This window comes from Nycticebus coucang, chromosome 4, assembly GCF_027406575.1.
Source record: "Nycticebus coucang isolate mNycCou1 chromosome 4, mNycCou1.pri, whole genome shotgun sequence".
Lineage (NCBI taxonomy): Eukaryota > Metazoa > Chordata > Mammalia > Primates > Lorisidae > Nycticebus > Nycticebus coucang.
In genome coordinates, this window is record NC_069783.1 from 116,708,191 (window position 1) to 116,727,191 (window position 19,001).

At 41.2% G+C, this 19,001-nt stretch overlaps 1 protein-coding gene across 2 annotated transcripts in view; it reads left to right on the forward strand.

Annotated features, from left to right (window-relative positions):
• The window catches only part of PTPN11 (protein tyrosine phosphatase non-receptor type 11), an 87,029-nt gene that overhangs the window by 20,851 nt on the left and 47,177 nt on the right, over nt 1-19,001 (forward strand). For both annotated transcript variants that reach the window (XM_053588945.1, XM_053588946.1), the window contains exons 2-6: nt 5,491-5,613; nt 10,862-11,056; nt 13,478-13,670; nt 13,969-14,085; nt 14,637-14,750. In XM_053588945.1, coding sequence (XP_053444920.1) covers nt 5,491-5,613; nt 10,862-11,056; nt 13,478-13,670; nt 13,969-14,085; nt 14,637-14,750 — 742 coding nt within the window. The remainder of the gene's footprint in view (nt 1-5,490; nt 5,614-10,861; nt 11,057-13,477; nt 13,671-13,968; nt 14,086-14,636; nt 14,751-19,001) is intronic.

Below are 19,001 nucleotides of genomic sequence, written 5' to 3' on the forward strand. Positions count from 1 at the left end.
CCCTAGAGCTTTGGGCATCTAACTGGGAACCACAGACCAAAAAAGCTGCAGACGGGGTTTTTGTTTTTATCTTATTTTATTTTTATTTTTTTGAGACAGAGTCTCACTGTGTTGCCCTTGGTAGAGTGCTATGGCGTCACAGCTCACAGCAACCTCAAACTCTGGGCTTAAGTGATTCTCTTGCCTCAGCCTCCCAAGTAGCTGGGACTACAGGCGCCCGCCACAGTGCCCAGCTATTTTTTTGTTGCAATTGTCGTTGTTTGGCAGGCCCGGGCTGGGTCCGAACAATTACAACCAAAAAATAGCTGAGTGTTGTGACAGGCGTCTGTGGTCCCAGATGCTTGGGAGGCTGGAGTGCATGTGACTAGCTCAGTGCATGTAGCTGGAGCTGTATCCACTGTGCTACTGGCGCCGAGGCATGTTTTTATTTTTTAAATTGGGTAATTTAACCATACTGCATAGAAAAGTACTAGATGCTAGAATAATAGGTATCAAATAAATTGAGGTTGACATTTTTCTGGGTGAAATTCTATCTTGATTTTCTGACAAGCTTTCAGAGGAATTAAAAAGTAAACTAATATTTTATTCTTTTGATCTGAAACTTGTGATTTTTCTTTAAGTCAATCAGTGAATCAGAATGATGTGTAGATTTCCCCTAAAGCTCTAAGGATGTGCTATAGGGAAGATAGAAAATAATTTCACTTAATGTAAACAATATGAAAGTTGGAGTCAGACTGCATCTGGATTCTTACATTTTCTGATTATTGTTAAAACAATCTTATATTTATTCTTATGATTGCCAATAATAATATCTAACATTTAGTCCTTAATATGTACCTGATACTTGAGTGACTAGGCATCTGAGACTTGACACATGCCAAGTCTAACATTTGCTTTTCCTCCTTATCCCCCTTTCTTGCATCTCGTACACGGTACCTTCAACCTTCTAGTTGTCTTGGCCCCAAACCTAGGAGTTACTCTTGTTCCCTTTTTTCTTTCCCATTCTGTATGTAATCCATTAGCAAATCCTGTTGACTACCCTTACATTTTTCCTGGTCTATCATTATCTCTGTTCCTCACTACCATTCCTCTTGCTGCTTCCTCAGTGCTTTTCTTTTCTTTTTTTTTTTTTGAGACAGAGCCTCAAGCTGTCGCCCTGGGTAGAGTGCTGTGACATCACAGCTCACAGCAACTTCCAACTCCTGGGCTCAAGTGATTCTCTTGCCTCTGCCTCCCAAGTAGCTGGGACTACAGGTGCCCGCCACAATGCCCAGCTATATTTTGGTTACAGTGGTCATTGTTGTTTGGCAGTCCCGGACTGGATTTGAACCTGTCAGCTGAGGTGTATGTGGCTGGTGCCTTAGCCGCTTGAGCCACAGGCGCTGAGCTGGCATCATCATTTCTTGCCTGGCTTATTGTGATGGCTTTCTTTATGTTTTCTTTTGTAGAGACAAGCTCTCTCTCTCTGTTGCCGAGGCTAGAGTGCAGTGGCATTCTCATAGCTCACTGCAGCCTCCAACTCCTGGGCTCAAGTGACCACACTCTGCTTATTCTTTAATTTTTTGTAGAGATAGGGTCTCTGTATGTTGCCTAGGTTGATCTTGAACTGTTGGCCTCAAGTAATCTTCCTGCCTCTGCCTCCCACAATGCTGGAATTATAGGCACGAGCCCCCTGTGCCTAGCATGTGGTGGTTTTCTGACTAATGTGGATACTTCTATCCTTGCTCTCACATAGTAGTTTGGAGAGTGAATTAAAAATAAGTTAGATCACATTGCTTCTCTGTCTAAAACCCCTCAGTCCTTACTCATTTCACAAAAATAAAACCTATAGTTTTTACAGAGTCCTCTGAGATGCTGTGTGATCTGGCCTTGCATTCACTCACTGGGTTCTTCTCCTACCCTCCATCCCTTTCCTGATTTGCTCCAGCCACACTGGTATCTTGAATAGCACTTGAGCATGTCAAACACAGTGTGCCCCTGTGCCCTTGAACTTGCTCTTCCCTTTGCTTGCATGTTGTATCTTGCTGCCTCCTTCTTTCAGGGTCTCTGTTCAAATGTTACCTAACCACTGATGCCTTCTACAGCCACCCTGTATAAATAGTATCCTTCTTAGTTTCTTTGTATTTTTATTAGAATTTTTTCTTTTTTGATATGTAATACTTCACATATTATGGAATACACATAAGTATTTGTTATATGCATAGAATGTGTAATGATAAGTCAGGATATTTGGGATGTCCATAACCTTGAGTATTTATCATTTCTGTGTGTTGATAACATTTCAAGTTTTCCTTCCTGGCAAGAACGAGAACACCCCTGTCTCCAACCCTGGCCTCTAAAAATAGCCAGGCATTCTGGTGGGTGCCTGTAGTCCCAGCTACTCGGGAGGCTAAGGTAAGAGAACAGCTTGAGCCCAGGTTGCTATGAGCTATGATGCCATAGCACTCTACCAAGGGTGACAGAGACTCTGTTGTCATAAAAGAAAAAGCCAGATGTGATGGCACGCACCTTTAGTACCAGCTACTTCCGAGACTGAAGCAGTCACTATAGTCCAGCCTGGGTGACTGTGAGACCCTGTTTCTAAAAAAAAAATATTAATAATAATTAAAATTTATTTTGAAATGATTTCAGATTAAACAAAAGACACACGTCTCACTGCTGCAAAATATTTAATACTTTAGAGTTTATTTCCTAAAAACAAGGAGAATTGGTTGCATAGTCATATTATATCATCAGTTTACATTATAACAGCACTGTCACCAAATTCTTAGACCCCATCTAAGGTCCATCGTATTATGCAGGTGGTGTGCTGAATTTCTTGTTAAGTCCTTACTGGCCTTTAGTCTGGGTAGCTCTTTGCTGCCCTCCCCATCACCCCATGACATTTTTGAGGAGTACAAGCCAGTTAGTTGTGGAATGCCACTTATTTGGGATTTGTCTGATGATGTTTGTCAGATTTTTCTACTGTGAAATTCATTAGTGTATTTTTTATTTATTAATAAGTAATTAATAAGCATTTTGTGGGGAGCTGCTTTGGATTAATTGCTGTAAATATCCTGTCCTTCCTGAAATGTTTGCCCACTAATTTTAGGATCCATTAATGATTCTTGCCTGACCTACTAATATGAAGAGTGCCAAATGGTGATTTTCTCATTCCACCTTTCTTTCTACATTTATTGTTTGTGGTTGTCTTCTTGCTGATGGGGACTCTGCAAAGTTCTAAAGTAGTACAGGACAAAGGGGCCCATGAGAGATGGCCCGAGTGGCTTTTATAATAGACCCACTCTTTTGATAACAACCCAAGGCCTCTATAACCCATTAATTCACGAATCTATTAATCTGTGAATGGAAAAATCTATTCATGAAGGCATAATCCTCATGATCCAATCACCTCTTAAAGGTCCTGCTTTTTGATATTGTTACTATGGGATTAAGTTTCAACATCAGTTTTAGAGGAGCCAGGCATCCAAACCATAACATTGTACTTTTGCGACTGGCTTATTTCACTTAGTGTGTTTCCTATTTTTTGGGAGACAGTCTCACTTTGTCATCTTCAGTAGAATTGCTGTGGCATCATAGCTCACAGCAACCTCAACTCTTGGGCCTCAAGGGATCCTCTTGCCTCAGCCTCCCCAGTAATGGGAACTACAGGTGTCTGTCATAGTGCTTGGCTATTTTTTAGAGACTAGGCCTGACTTTTGCTCAGGCTAGTCTCCAACTCCTGAGCTCACGCAATCCACCTGCCTCAGCCTCCCACAGTGCTAGGATTACAGGTGTGAGCCACTGCGCCCGGCCACTTAGTGTTTTTTCAAGGTTCATCCATGTTGTTTATGGACACTTGCTTTTCTTCTACCTGTGGCTTTTGCGAATAATGTTGCTGTGAACATGGGTAGTAGAAAAACATCTATTTGAATCTCTGTTTTCAGTCATTTTGGGTATCTACTTGGAAGTGAAATTTCTGGGTCATATGGTAATTCCATGTTTAATTTTATGAGGAATATGAATTAGTTTTTTGTTTTTTGAGACAGAGTCTTACTATGTTGCCCTTGGTAGAGTACTGTGATGTCATAGCTCACAGCAACCTCAAACTCTTGGGCTTAAGTGATTCTCTTGCCTCAGCCACCCGAGCAGCTGGGACTATAGGTGCCTGCCACAACACCCAGCTATTTTTTGGTTGCAGTTGTCATTGTTGTTTAGCAGGCCCAGGCCAGGCTCGAACCCGCTACCTTCAGTGTATGTGGCCGGCCCATGAATTAGTTTTTTAAAAATTATTATCTGTATGGACTCTTGGTTTCCTATTTTATTCAGTGTGTTCTAATCTATTAATAACATTGTTTATTTTGAGGAACAAATTGTCTCTAGTTTGGCCAGTGGCAAATCCTTCAGGTTGGCTCCTGTATCCTTTTGACATGTTCTTTTTGGAACTCTTTTTTTTTTTTTGTCTTACACAACAAGATGTTCCTTCCAACCTCATCCTCTTCTTCAGCCCTGGAATTAGCCATTTCTCCAACGAGCCCCGTTTGTTTTATGGTATTTAGAAACCAGGATAAGGGCTTTTTTTTTTTTTTTTTGAGACAGAGCCTCAAGCTGTCGCCCTGGGTAGAGTGCTATGGCATCACAGCTCACAGCAACCTCCAACTCCTGGGCTCAAGCGATTCTCCTGCCTCTGCCTCCCAAGTAGCTGGGATTATAGGCGCCCACCACGACACCCGGCTATTTTTTGGTTGCAGCCGTCATTGTTGTTTGGCGGGCCTGGGCTGGATTAGAATCCGCCAGCTCAGGTATATGTGGCTGGCTCCTTAGCTGCTTGAGCCACAAGTGCGAGCCAGATAAGGGCTTTTTTTTTTTTTTGTGGTTTATGGCCAGGGCTGGGTTCGAACCCGCCACCTCTGGCATATGGGACCAGCGCCCTACTCCTTGAGCCACAGGCGCCGCCCTGGATAAGGGCTTTTTTAAATGCGCTCATTGCTTCATTGCTTCCAAATCCCTTCAGAATAGGAAATGTAGGTATGTGTACAAATTCATAAACACACATACATCTAGACAGATATATTCCAGTATTTTCATTTGCCTATCTATGTATCTCTTTTTATAGGTATATTAAAAGTTAGAGTTTGCACTGATATATGTTTACTTATTTATTAGGTAGTTTATTTATTTATTTAGTTTTGCTCAGTCTCATTCATGTGCTCAGTAGTCTGACAAGGTAGTCAGTTTTTTTGGCCCTAGCCCCATCAGTGCTCTGTTTTAATACCTCGACCTCTGACTAGGTCCCCAGGCCCACCGGTGCCCACAGATCCTAGGCTGTACCAAGGGAAAGAGGAGAGGGGTCATTGACCAAGGACAAGAGGGTAAAGGGATAAGGAAGGTCTCAATTTGTATTTTTATTAACTATTCTCCTTTGTAAGGCATCTTAGCTGTGTTGGTGTGGAAAGTAGTGCTGACAGAAACTTTTGTTTTTCATCATTCTCTCTCTCTTTGTTTTTTAAGATGGTTTCACCCAAATATCACTGGTGTGGAGGCAGAAAACCTACTGTTGACAAGAGGAGTTGATGGCAGTTTTTTGGCAAGGCCCAGCAAAAGTAACCCTGGAGACTTTACACTTTCTGTTAGGTAAGTTGGAATTAAAAGAGAGAATCCTGAGCATATTTTCCAGGCAGGAAATTGTAGCACCACAGTTGGAGAGTTTGAAGGCCTACCTTGCTGCTGTGTTGGGGTGTGGCCTCCTCAGAGTGAAAGGCTTTGGCATTCAGCTGAAGGGGCGTAATGAAGGGCATTTCTTCTCCCCTGGGGACCCCACTGAGGGTGTGCTTCTGCAGGCCATGGAGTCCTTAAGCCCTCTAGGGCTCCATCCTGGTTCTATCGCTCTTGAATCTAGTTCTGGCATTTTTCCATGCCTTTCTGTTATTTTCTTTCTTTTTTTAATTTTTTTTGAGATAGAGTCTTACTTTGTCGCCCTTGGTAGAGTACACTGGCGTCATAGCTCACAGCAACCTCCAACTTTTGGACTCAAGCGATTCTCTTGCCTCAGCCTCCTGAGTAGCTGGGATGATAGGCACCTGCCACAAGGCCCAGCTATTTTTAGAGGTGGGGTCGCGCTCTTGCTCAGGCTGAGCTTTCTGTTATTTTCATAATGGGAAAAGTACTTTTTTAGGGTTCCTTCAGATCACTTTCCTTTGTCAAGAAATAAAACATGACTGAGGAAGTTGTGGTCCCCTCTGTCTCCTTGCCCGGTTCAGTCCCCAGAGGAAACCACCACCAAGAGGTTGGCATGTATTCTTCCTGAACACGTTTTGATACTTATACTGCATATGAACAATAGAAAGTCCATTTATGTGTTTTTAAAATTCACATAAATGGATTTATAATGTATGTGTCATTTTGCAATTTTCTTTTTAAAACGTCTAAGTTCTATACTGGTACATGGAGATCTAATTATTAATATTAGTGGCTATATAATAGTCAAGTGATGTGAACATATTAGTTTATCCAGCCTCTTACTGACAGACATTGTTTTATTTTTTTTTTAATTTTTTTTTTGCAGTTTTTGGCCAGGGCCGGGTTTGAACCAGGTATATGGGGTCGGTGCCCTACTCCTTGAGCCACGGGTGCTGCCCGATATTGGAGTTTTTTATGTGTGTTCTAAAGTTTTATGAACAGTATCGTGAGCATCCTGGGACATGTCTCTTTGAGTTTGTAAAAATAGACCGTCTCTTATTCTCCTTATAGTAGCTCATTCTAGGAGCTAGAAGTGAACTGCTTTATGAATTTGCTTTTATTACTACTACTTTTATTTATTTGATTAGTTTTTATTTTTGTCTTACTCTTTAGAACCTGTAAATTTACTATTTTTAATTTATTTAGGATCTTTTTGAGACTTGGGAAGTTCCTTTTTTTTTTGTGAGACAGAGCCTCAAGCTATTGCCCTGGGTAGAGTGCCGTGGTACCACACCTCACAGCAACCTCCAACTCAAGCAATTTTCCTGCCTTTGCCTCCCAAGTATCTGGCACTACAAGCGCCCGCCACAGCGCCTAGCTATTTTTTGGTTGCAGCCTTCTTTGTTGGTTGGCGGGCCCAGGCTGGATTCGAACCCGCCAGCTCAGGTGTATATGGCTGGCGCCTTAGCCACTTGAGCCACAGGCGCCGAGCCAGGGAAATTCCTTTTTGACATAGATTATTTTCTTGGAGAAAAAGTCATTGGCTTTTACTTTTTACTACAAGAAGGAGGTGGAAGCCTTCATAAGTTTTCTGGGCTTGTCTCAGTACAGACTTCTAACCCAATGTCTTGACACATTTGTACTGTTAAGAGTTTGGATGATCTACTGGCTCGGCGCCCGTGGCACAGTGGTTATGGCACCAGCCACATACACCAACGTTGGTGGGTTTGAACCCAGCCCGGGCCAGCTAAACAACAATGACAACTGCAACAAAAAATAGCTGGGCGTTGTGGTGGGCACCTGTAGTCCCAGCTACTTGGGGTCTGAGGCAAGAGAATAGCTTGAGCCCAGGAGTTTGAGATTGCTGTGAGCTGTGGTGCCATGGCACTCTGCTGAGGTGACATAGGCAGGTGTGCTGAGCACTCTATACATTATTATTTTATTTAATTTTCACAACTGCCTGTGAATAAGTACCACTGTTATCTTTATTTTCTACGTGTGGAATCTATGGCACAGGGATTTAGTTAGTAAGTTAGTCTCATGGCTAATAAATTTCAGGGCCAGGACTACAGAACAAATTATTCTTTTTCTTTTTTCCTTTCCCCTCAACTTTCTACTATTTCATTTTATTATTCCAATCCTATGATACAAATATAGTTTTAGAATTACTTATACCATTTGCATTAATTAGAAACCCTGCAGGGGTCCTCAAACTTTTAAACAGGGGGCCAGTTCACTGTCCCTCAGACCGTTGGAGGGCCGGAGTTTAAAAAAAAATAGTTTAAAAAAAAAAGCTATAAACAAATTCCTATGCACACTGCACATATCTTATTTTGAAGTATGGAAACAAATACAATCACACCGTCACATGTGACCCGCAGGCCGTAGTTTGAGGACCCCTGAAAAGTTAAGATTTCTTAGGGAGTCTTGTTGTTCTTAAACTATATCCCACCAAAAGTTTAAAGTCAGTGCTCTGTTTAAAAGTTACTGGAGGCTTCATGCCTGTGGCTCAAGTGGCTAAGGCGCCAGCCACATACACCTGAGCTGGCGGGTTCGGGTCCAGCCCAGGCCCGCCAAACAACAATGACGGCTGCAACCAAAAAATAGTTGGGCGTTGTGGCGGGCACCTGTAGTCCCAGCTACTTGGGAGGTGGAGGCAGGAGAATAGCTTGAGTGCAGGAATTGGAGGTTGCTGTGAGCTGTGATGCCATGGCACTCTACCCAGGGTGACAACTTGAGGTTCTGTCTCAAAAAAATAAATAAAAAAATAAAAGTTACTGGAATTAATTTTCTGTATACTTATGAACTTAGCAGGTTGATTCATTTCTTTCTGTTTCTAATCAGGTTTTCTTTGGTTCTTATTGATTTAATCTTTTGTTTTTACATAGAAAGTAGAATACTAAATATACTTCCACGAATTTTTTTTTTTTTTTACTTACAGAAAACCTTTAGTGATCCTTCTGATCTCTTTTTGTCATAGTTGTTAGACAGGGTCTTGTTCTGTTGTCTAGAGCAGTGGCATTATCATAGTTTACTGTAACCTTAAACTTCTGGGCTCAAGCAATCCTCCTGCCTCAACCTCCCAAGTAGTTGGGACTACAGGCACGTGCCACCACATCCAGCTAAGTAAAGAATAATTGTTTTTTTTTTTTTTTTTTGAGGGATAGGGTCTTTCTTGTTGCTCAGGATGGTGTTGAACTCTGGGTCTCAAGTGATTCTCCTGCCTTAGCCTTCCAAGGTACTGGGGTTACAAGTGGGAGCCACTGTACTTGTCTAATTATGTCTCTTTAAAATGATTTTGAAAGATAACAATTTTAGGAGCTGACGCCTGTGGCTCAAGGAGTAGGGTGCCAGCCCCAGCCAAAAACTGCAACAACAACAAATAAAAAAACTGTGGTGTATGTATACTAGTGAGCTAAAGATACAATTTTATATGTAGTATCTGAAGTGTACAGTGAGATGAAGTTTTTGGATTTTGTGTGTATGTGTGTGTGTGTGATGATGGGGTCTGGCTATGTTGTGTAGGCTGGAGTGTAGTGGCTTTTCACGGTGCACTAAGTGTATTACAGCCTTGAACTTTGGCCTCAAAGGACTTTGTTGCCCTTGGTAGAGTGCCGTGGTGTCACAGCTCAAAGCAGCCTCTAGCTCTTGGGCTTAGGTAATTCTCTTGCCTCAGCCTCCCGAGTAGCTGAGACTACAGGCGCCCACCACAACACCTGGCTATTTTTTTTTTTATAGAGACAGAGTCTCACTGTACTGCCCTTGGGTAGAGTGGCGTCACACGGCTCACAGCAACCTCTAACTCTTGGGCTTACCCGATTCTCTTGCCTCAGCCTCCCGAGTAGCTGGGACTACAGGCACCTGCCACAACACCCGGCTATTTTTTTGTTGCAGTGTGGCCGGGGCTGGGTTTGAACCCGCCACCCTCGGCATATGGGGCCGGTGCCCTACTCACTGAGCCACAGGTGCCGCCCAACACCTGGCTATTTTTTGTTGCAGTTTGGCTGTGGTTGGGTTCGAACCCGCCACCCACGGTATATGGGGCCAGCGCCCTACTCACTGAGCCACAGGCACCACCCAAGAAATTTTTTTAGAGATGAGGTCTCATCTTGTTGCTCAGGGGGCCTTGAACTCCTGAACTCAAGTGATCTTTCATGTTAGCTTTCCCAGTAGCTGGGACAAGAGGTGCGTGTCACTGTACCTGGCTAGTGATATCAGTTTTGACAAGTATATTTGTTTATGTCACCAGTACCCCAATCATAATATATGGAACATTTCTATCACCTCAGAAAATTCCTTTGTGTTCCTATCCAGTCTTCCTCTCCAGCTCCTCTAATTTCTCTGTAGACCAGTTTTGCTTGCACACTTTTACATAAGTGAAGCCATAATAGTTTTGAGATTCATCCATTTTGTTGCATGTATAACATCAATTCTTAAAAAAAGTTTTGCTGCATAGTATTCCATTGTATGAGTATGACACTGTTTTTACCTTTTCGTGATTGAAAAATAGTAAAATCTCTTTCTATTATGAATAAGGCTGCAATGAATATGCTTGTAAAAGTACTTTGGTGGCTATACAATTTTACTTCTTTTGGACAAAATACTTAGGGTGGATTTGCTGAATTATAAAGTAAAAGTGTGTTTAATGAATTAATTTTTTTTTTTTTTTTTTGAGACAGAGGCTCAAGCTGTTGCCCTGGGTAGAGTGCCATGGTGTCACAGCTCACAGCAACCTCAAATTCTTGGGCTTAAGCGATTCTCTTGCCTCAGCCTTCCAAGTAGCTGGGACTACAGGCACCTGCCACAGTGCCCGGCTATTTTTTAGTTGTGGTTGTCATTGTTTGTCAGGCCTGGGCTGGGTTCAAACCCGCCAGCTGTGGTGTATGTGGCTGGCGCCTTAGCTGCTTGAGCTATAGGCGCTGTGCCAATGATGAGAACAATTATCGTTACTTAATACAAATAATTTGGTAGGGCAGTCATTCAAAATAGAAGATATACAAGGTAAAGAAACTAATAAACAAAGTCCTTTGTATTGAATTGGTTGACTTTGTGGTTATTTCACCCATTATATTTGTTATAGGGAGGGGGTAGATTCATTCCTGTGGTTTTTTTCAACATTTAGGTGATATCTGACATGGTGGAACATCAGATCCATTTTTATTGGTATAACTCTTTTATTTGTCTCCTCAATGGACTATTTTAGAAGAAATGGAGCTGTCACTCACATCAAGATTCAGAACACTGGTGATTACTATGACCTGTACGGTGGGGAGAAGTTTGCCACCTTGGCTGAGTTGGTCCAGTATTACATGGAACATCATGGGCAGTTAAAAGAGAAGAATGGAGATGTTATTGAGCTCAAATATCCTCTCAATTGTGCAGATCCTACCTCTGAAAGGTCAGTGGCGTTTTAGTGATCACAAAGTCTGCCCCTCTCCTGTGCCATTTGTGTTATACAAATGCATTATGGAGGTCTGTGTATGACTATGTGACTCCAAGGGCTTCTATCTGTTTTCCAAGCTGTCATCTTTAAAGTATGATGTTATTAAAGTAAGAACAATAGCTTTGAATTATTCTAAGAGGACCCTTTTCTTGCAAAAGCTTTAATTAGTGTTACTTACATTCACCCTACAGGGGTCTCTATACTATTCCTGTATGTATTTGGTACATGTGTTAATTTTAAGATTTACTGAGCTTCAGCTGATAATCTTTGAGAGTTATTAGAGGAAGGCAAGTGATAATGGAGACACCAAAATAGCAGCAGTTCTCTGTGGTGGCTTTCGACCAGTTATTCAGCAGTGCCACCAACAGATGTCAGTTTAAGCTCAACAGTGGAAAAGCAGAGAACTAAGAGTGTCAGCTTTTAATGTTATATCCACAGTTGTGTGAGAATGACCTTGCTAAGAGGGAATTGCATTATTTTAGAGATCTTTTCCCCTGCATTGGAACGAAGCTGATGGAAGCATGGGCTTGACTTATTTGTAATAATCGTATTTTTTTCTACATGCCCGGTTTCCTCTCTGACTTGGTACAAATTCAGGGTCTCTTAATTAGTTTGTATATTTTCTGTCTTCAGGTATGTTTTTTCAGCTTACACCTTTATGTCAGTGCTATTATATGCTGATAATTTCTTTCTCCATTGACCTCTGTAGTTTCAAGCAAAAGGAAAATAGTTTCAAGCAAAAGGAAAAGCTGTTACCCAACTCTCTGCAATTTATTTCCAAATTTTACTCTTTTCAGTTGAATGTAGATGAAAAAAACTCAAAAATATATTCTTTTGGTAAGGGATCATTAGCCTTACTTGCCATGATAGTGCTTGCTCTCTTACCAGGACTAGAGGGAAAAAGCTATCTTTTTAACAGGACTGTGTGAAGGTGTTTTCCATAGTAACTTAGTGTAATATTTTCTCAAAGTCTGTCCTTGCATGACCTTGGACTGTCTACATCAGGACTGCTTGGTGAGCTGGTTAAAATGCAGAGTCCTATGCCCCATTCAGACTAAATATATTGATTATCTCTGGTTGTAGAGTGTGGGTCAGAGTTTTAGCACTCTCCCAACCCCCATGCTAAGTCTTAAGTGCATTAAAGCTTGGGGTGATAATCATCATATAGTCCAAAGACATTGGAGGCTGTTGAATATAGGTAATAAATGTGGAAAAGTTTGGAATGCTTAAAATACTTTATTATAAAGATCCTTTTTTTTTTTTGTAGAGACAGAGTCTCACTCTACCGCCCTCGGGTAGAGTGCTGTGGCGTCACATGGCTCACAGTAAGCTCTAACTCTTGGGCTTACGCGATTCTCTTGCCTCAGCCTCCCGAGCAGCTGGGACTACAGGCGCCCGCCACAACACCCGGCAATTTTTTTTTTTTGTCGCAGTTTGGCCGGGGCTGGGTTTGAACCCGCCACCCTCGGCATATGGGGCCGGCGCCCTACTCACTGAGCCACAGGCTCTGCCCTATAAAGATCCTTTTAAATGATAGGATTTATGTACCAAAGCAATGACATTCAAAATGATTTTGTATCTCTGTAGCATTTTTTTTTTTTTAAAGACAGAATTTCACTTTTATCCCCCTCAGGAGAGTGCCGAGGTGTCACAGCTCACAGCAACCTCCAACTCCTGGGCTTAGGCGATTCTCTTGCCTCAGCCTCCTGAGTAGCTGGGACTACAGGCTCCAGCCACAACACCCAGCTATTTCTTTTTGTTGTTGCAGTTTGGCCGGGGCCGGGTTCATCCGCCACCCTTGGTATATGGGGCTGGCGCCCTACCCACTGTAGGGCCACAGGCGCCGCCCTCTATAGCAGTTTTTTATTATAACTTCTTTAATGGCTGTGATTAAATAGTTGGTCCTTTTAAGGTTGGATAATGTAAAAATGGTAAACTGCATTTTAAAAAAAATGGCATTAAAAAGAAAACAAGAAAGAGTGAAGATATTTGTCTCCAGATGACTGTGAGCTCATTTAAGAAGTTTAGCAGTGATTCTTAGTCATCTTTGTCATTTTTCCTGTCTGCTTGGGATGCAAATTCAGTCATATATGAGATTGATCAGTCCCTTGAAGGAATATGCCTGTTTTAAGATTGTGTTTAGGAGTGCTGATTATATATACCCTGTTTACCCGAAAATAAGACAGTGTCTTATTTTAAGGTGTGCTCCCAAAGATGCGCTAGGTCTTATTTTCAGGGGACGTCTTATCTTTCCTGTAAGTAGGTCTTATTTTCAGAGGATGTCTTATTTTGGGGGAAATAGGGTAGTAGTTTTGTGAAAGACTGTTGTGAACCCATGGCAAAGCTCACTTCATTTTTATTTTTTTTTAAATTTAGGTGGTTTCATGGACACCTCTCTGGGAAGGAAGCAGAGAAATTACTAACTGAAAAAGGAAAGCATGGTAGCTTTCTCGTACGAGAGAGCCAGAGCCACCCTGGAGATTTTGTTCTCTCTGTGCGCACTGGTGATGACAAAGGGGAGAGCAATGACGGGAAATCTAAAGTGACCCATGTCATGATTCGCTGTCAGGTAAAGTTTCAGTTGAACTGTGGGTTTGGTAAAATGTCATCTTTGGGTGATTTTTGTGCTGGGAGAAAACAGACACCATTACATTCAAAGTTAGATTTTCTTTGCTCGTATAGTCAAGGTCTTCTGTGCTTTTAGTATATTTACAACCCGCCCTTTTATTATTCATCAGTTGATGGATGCTTAGGTTGTTTCCATGTATTGGCTATTGTGAATACGCTGCAGTGAATGTGGGAGTGCAGGAAAAACAGCAGTTTAACCCGAAAGTAATATACTAATAAACATCTTTTTGTCTTCAAAGGAACTGAAATACGATGTTGGTGGAGGAGAACGGTTCGATTCTTTGACAGATCTTGTGGAACATTATAAGAAGAATCCTATGGTAGAAACATTGGGCACAGTACTGCAACTCAAGCAGGTATGCATGTTAGACAGCTAAAGCTCCTTCTCCTTATAGAGCTTAAAAAGTCCTAATACAGAATTTTGCTAATGTATAGAGGTAGATTAGTATCATCAGCCTCCGGGTACCCATCACCTACCCTACCTTCAGTTATGATCAGCTCATCAAATCTTTGTGTACTCTACTCACTGGCCACCTCCTATAGTATTTGGAACAAATCCCAGATGTTATATTATTCTTTATGTGTCTGTAAAAAGCCTTCACTCTTATGATAATTGCAAATGATAATTATCTCTCTAAATAATGTTGTGGTCTATTTATAAAGAAAAAAATAGGTTTGTATTTATATCAGCAGAGTAAAGTGTATGTTGGGGATTGTAGAAAGATAGGTTTTTTGACAAAACAGAAGAGAAAATGAACCTATTGTGAAAAATTTTATTGTGAATTACTGGGTCTTATGAATCCTGTTTTTGCCTTTATGAATGTTGACATAGAAATCTCTTTTTGTGCTTTAACACTTTTTTCTTTAATATTTTCTTTAATTTACATCAACTACTGAACTTGATTAGCCCCTCAACACAACTCGCATTAATGCTGCTGAAATAGAAAGCAGGGTTCGAGAACTAAGCAAATTGGCTGAGACCACAGATAAAGTCAAACAAGGCTTTTGGGAAGAATTTGAGGTAAGTTGTTTAAAAATGGTTTTTATGTGAGTCATTAAATCCTGTTTTTAATGGACAAGAAGTTGGTTTTGTGTTTGGAATTGAATCCGAAAGATTTGAATCTGATATCCTTTCTTAATTTGGCCATTGATTGACATGGAACAAGTTGCTGAGGGGGCTTCTTTGAAATAGAAGAGCATTGTGTTCGGAGAGAAGGGAGTTGGCAGTTAGTATTCATCGGATGTGCCAACAGCTCCATTTGGCTCTTTGGGTTTGGACTTCTGGCAGAAATCTCAGGAAAACAAAAGGCTCTAATTCCTTTGGAAAATTTTCCAGCATGCACTGGGGTCTTTAGAATCTATAGCCTTAGTGCCATGAATAAATTAAAGAGAAACATCTCATGGAGGCTTCAATTTGAGAGTTCAAATTGATAACTCTGGGAAGTTAAACAAACGGATTTCTTTCCTTAATCAGCTCAGGTAGGAGAATGTCCCTGGTGGGAATGTGCTGTCTTCCTTTTCATTCTTATATGTCACATACCCCATAATCATAATTTCTTTCTTTCTCATCCATTTGACAGAAAACTCTTTTTTTTTTTTGAGACAGACTTTCACTTTGTTGCCCTGGGTAAAGTGCCGTAGTGGTCATAGCTCACAGAGACCTCAAACTCTTGGGCTTACGCGATTCTCTTGCCTCAGCCTCCTGAGCAGCTGGGACTACAGACGCCTGCCACAATGCCTGACTATTTTTAGAGATGAGGTTTTGCTCTGGGCTCAGGCTGGTCTCGAACGTGTGACCTCAGGCAGTCTACCTGGCTCAGCCTCCCAAGTGCTGGGATTATAGGCGTGAGCCACTGTGTGTGGCCCCAAGCTTCTCCATATTTATTTAGAAATATTTCAGTATTCATGGAATTCTTTAAAAATTAAACAAATATAACCTATCTAAAAAAAGAACAAAAATTCTTCAAATATCCTGTCTTGTTTACGTTATGCCAGTTGTCTTAGAATTTAAAAAGTCTTTGTTGAATCATGTTTTGGATAAGCCCTATGTACTATAATTTTTGGTTGATATGTCTCATAGTATTTCTCTTTTTATTTATTTATTTAGAGACTGAGTCTTACTCTGTCACCCTGGGTAGATTGCTATGGCATCATAGCTCACAGCAAACTCAAACTCTTGGGCTTAAGAGATCCTCTTGCCTCAGCCTCCTGAGTAACTGGGACCACACGTGCCCTCCACAATGCCGGCTAGTTTTTTTTTTTTTTTTTTTTTTGTGACAGAGTCTTGCTATGTCACCCTCAGTAGAGTGCTATGGCTTCATAGCTCACAGCAACCTCTAACTCTTGGGCTTAAGTGATTTTCTTGCCTCAGCCACCCAAGTAGTTGGGACTACAGGCACCGCCACAACACCTGGCTAGTTTTTTTGTTGCAGTTGTCATTGTTGTTCAGCTGGCCCAGTTGACATTGTTGTTCAGCTGGCTTTGGTGTATGTGGCTTGGGCCCGTAACCACTGTGCTATGGGCACCGAGCCACAGGCTAGATTTTCTATTTTTAGAGGAAATGGTGTCTTGTTCTTGCTGGGTCTGGTCTGGAACTCCTGAGCTCAAGCAGTCCATCCACCTCAGCCTTCTAGAGTGCTAGGATTATCCGTGTGAGCCACTGTGCCCGGCCCTCTTTTAAATCTTAAATTCCGTTGACTATTTTGGCTCTGCTTCTCTCTCTGGCTCTCTCTCTCTCTCGTTGTTGATAAATGTAGATCTTTTGCCTGGGATTTGCTCACAGTCTGGATATTGCTCCATGCTTCTCCATGGAGGACTTAACCATGCGTCTGTCCCTTGTACTGCTTATAAGTAGATGTATCTAGAGGCTTTATTGGATACAGTTTTTGTTAGGTAAGACTATGTATGTGGTGGTGTATCAGGAAGTACTTTTGCCCCATTTCTTTTTTTATTTTCTTGGTAGCTACTGGTAATTATTGCTTGGATCCATTAATTCATAAGGGATTATAAGGTAAGAATATTGTACTTTCATCATTCTTCATTTATTAGGTTGGAATATTCCTCTAAAGATAAGCTTTTTATCACCAAGGCAGAGTAAATGCTTGATTCTTTCCTTTTTACTAAGTCCTGTAGCCCTAACTACTTGGGAGGCTGAGGCCAGAGGACAGAGGATTGCTTGAGCCCAGTTCAGAGTTGCAGTGAACTTATGTCATTTCTCCAAGGAGTGCACCGTCTTCTCTCCCTCTGTCTTTTTTCCCCACCTTTCTTCCTTCCTTCTTTTTGTTTCTTTCATGGGAAGTGGCAGTTAAAGACTATAATCTGAGCATCACAGGAGCTCATTGCTACTATGCTGGTTGTTGTTTCTAGGCCTTCTCAATGGGTAGAGGTAGAAGATTTTTTCCCTTGAAGTATCAATTGATACTTCCAAATCAAATTCAGGACTTCAGGGTTTTTCCTAACCTCATTGATCTTGCCCATGTATCTCCTTTCTCTAGTGCCCAAAATCTCACTTCTTGAAACCATAATGATGTTGTTTGCTTTATCCCACATTATACACCCAAAGACTCAGAATAAGATTTTCCAATAATATGATTACTGAAAACAGTTTATCTTTCTATTTTAGCTATAGTATAAAAAGTTATTGGGCGGCACCTGTGGCTCAAGGAGTAGGGCGCTGGTCCCATATGCCGTAGGTGGCGGGTTCAAACCCAGCCCTGGCCAAAAACCACAAAAAAAAAAAAAAGTTATGATTTATCATTACATTTAAAAGATATAAGCAAATATTTCCATATTCCCATTTTTTCTTAGATGGACAGTAGGGTCATACTTTTTTTTTGTTTAGAGACAGTCTCACTATGTTACCCTTGGTAGAGTGCTGGGGCATTACAGCTCACAGTAACTTGAAACTCTTGGGCTTAAGCGATTCTCTTGCCTCAGCCTCCCAAGTAGATAGGACCACAATGCCCGGCTATTTTTTTTTGTTGTTGTTGTGGTTGTTGTTTTAGTTGGCCTAGGCTGGGTTCAAACCCACCAGCCTTGCCCTACCCACTGAGCTATGGGGACTGCCAATTTTACATACTTCTAACCTTTCTTTTTTTTTTTTTTTGGCCGGGGCTGGGTTTGAACCCACCACCTCCGGCATATGGGACCGGCGCCCTACTCCTTGAGCCATAGGCACCACCCACTTCTAACCTTTCTTTTTTCAGCATTCTAGATATCACTTCATAGTAGTATCTAGAGATATCTTCATTCATTTTTTTACTATGTAGTACTTCATTATGTGATTGGTTTTTTTTTCTTTCTTTTTTTTTGTAGAGACAGAGTCTTACTTTATCGCTCTCAGTAGAGTGCCGTGGCATCATAGCTCACAGCAACCTCTACCTTCTGGGCTTAGGTGATTCTCTTGCCTCAGCCTCCTGAGTAGCTGGGACTACAGGTGCCCGCCACAATGCCCAGCTATTTTGTTGTTGTTGTTGCAGTTTGGTGGGGGCTGGTTTGAACCCTCCACCCTTGGTATATGGGGCTGGTGCCCTACCCACTGAGCCACAGGCTCCCTCCATTATGTGATTGTACCATAGTTTATTCAATCTATTGATGGGCATTTGGGTAGTTTGCAAATGTGTTACAAAGAGATTACAGTATGCATCTTATTTTATTTTTGCCAACTACTGTTAATATTAACATTTTTTATGTTCCATGTTAAGAAAAAATGATGGTTACTCATCCTTAACTTTTATTTTATATTATACATGATTTTGGAGAGCATATTTAATATCTGTAAAATCCTTTTTTCTTTTTTTTTTCTGAGACAGAGTCTCAAGTTGTCACCCTGGGTACAGTGCTGTGGCATTATAGCTCACAGTAATCTTCAACTCTTGGGCTTAAGTGATCTTCTTGCCTTAGTTTTTCTATTTTTAGTACAGAAGCGGTCTCTTTTTGCTCAGGCTGGTCACAAACCTGTGAGCTTAAGCTATCCATCTCCCTTGGCCTCCCAGAGTGCAAGCATTACAGGTGTGAGCCACTGCACCTGGCCCTGTGAAATACTTTTTAATTTGAAATTTTGACTAAATAATTAACAATAATGAGCTCTATCATAATCTAGACCCATAATAATCTTACTCTTCCTTTAAAACTGGAAGGTGCTCAAGACCCTGTCTCTAAAAAAAAGTCAATAAAATAAAAATGATAGTTGAGAGACTATGAACTTAAAATATTGTAGCATTTTTTAAATAGATATTTAAAAATTATAGCGTTTTTTAAAATTAAAAATTAT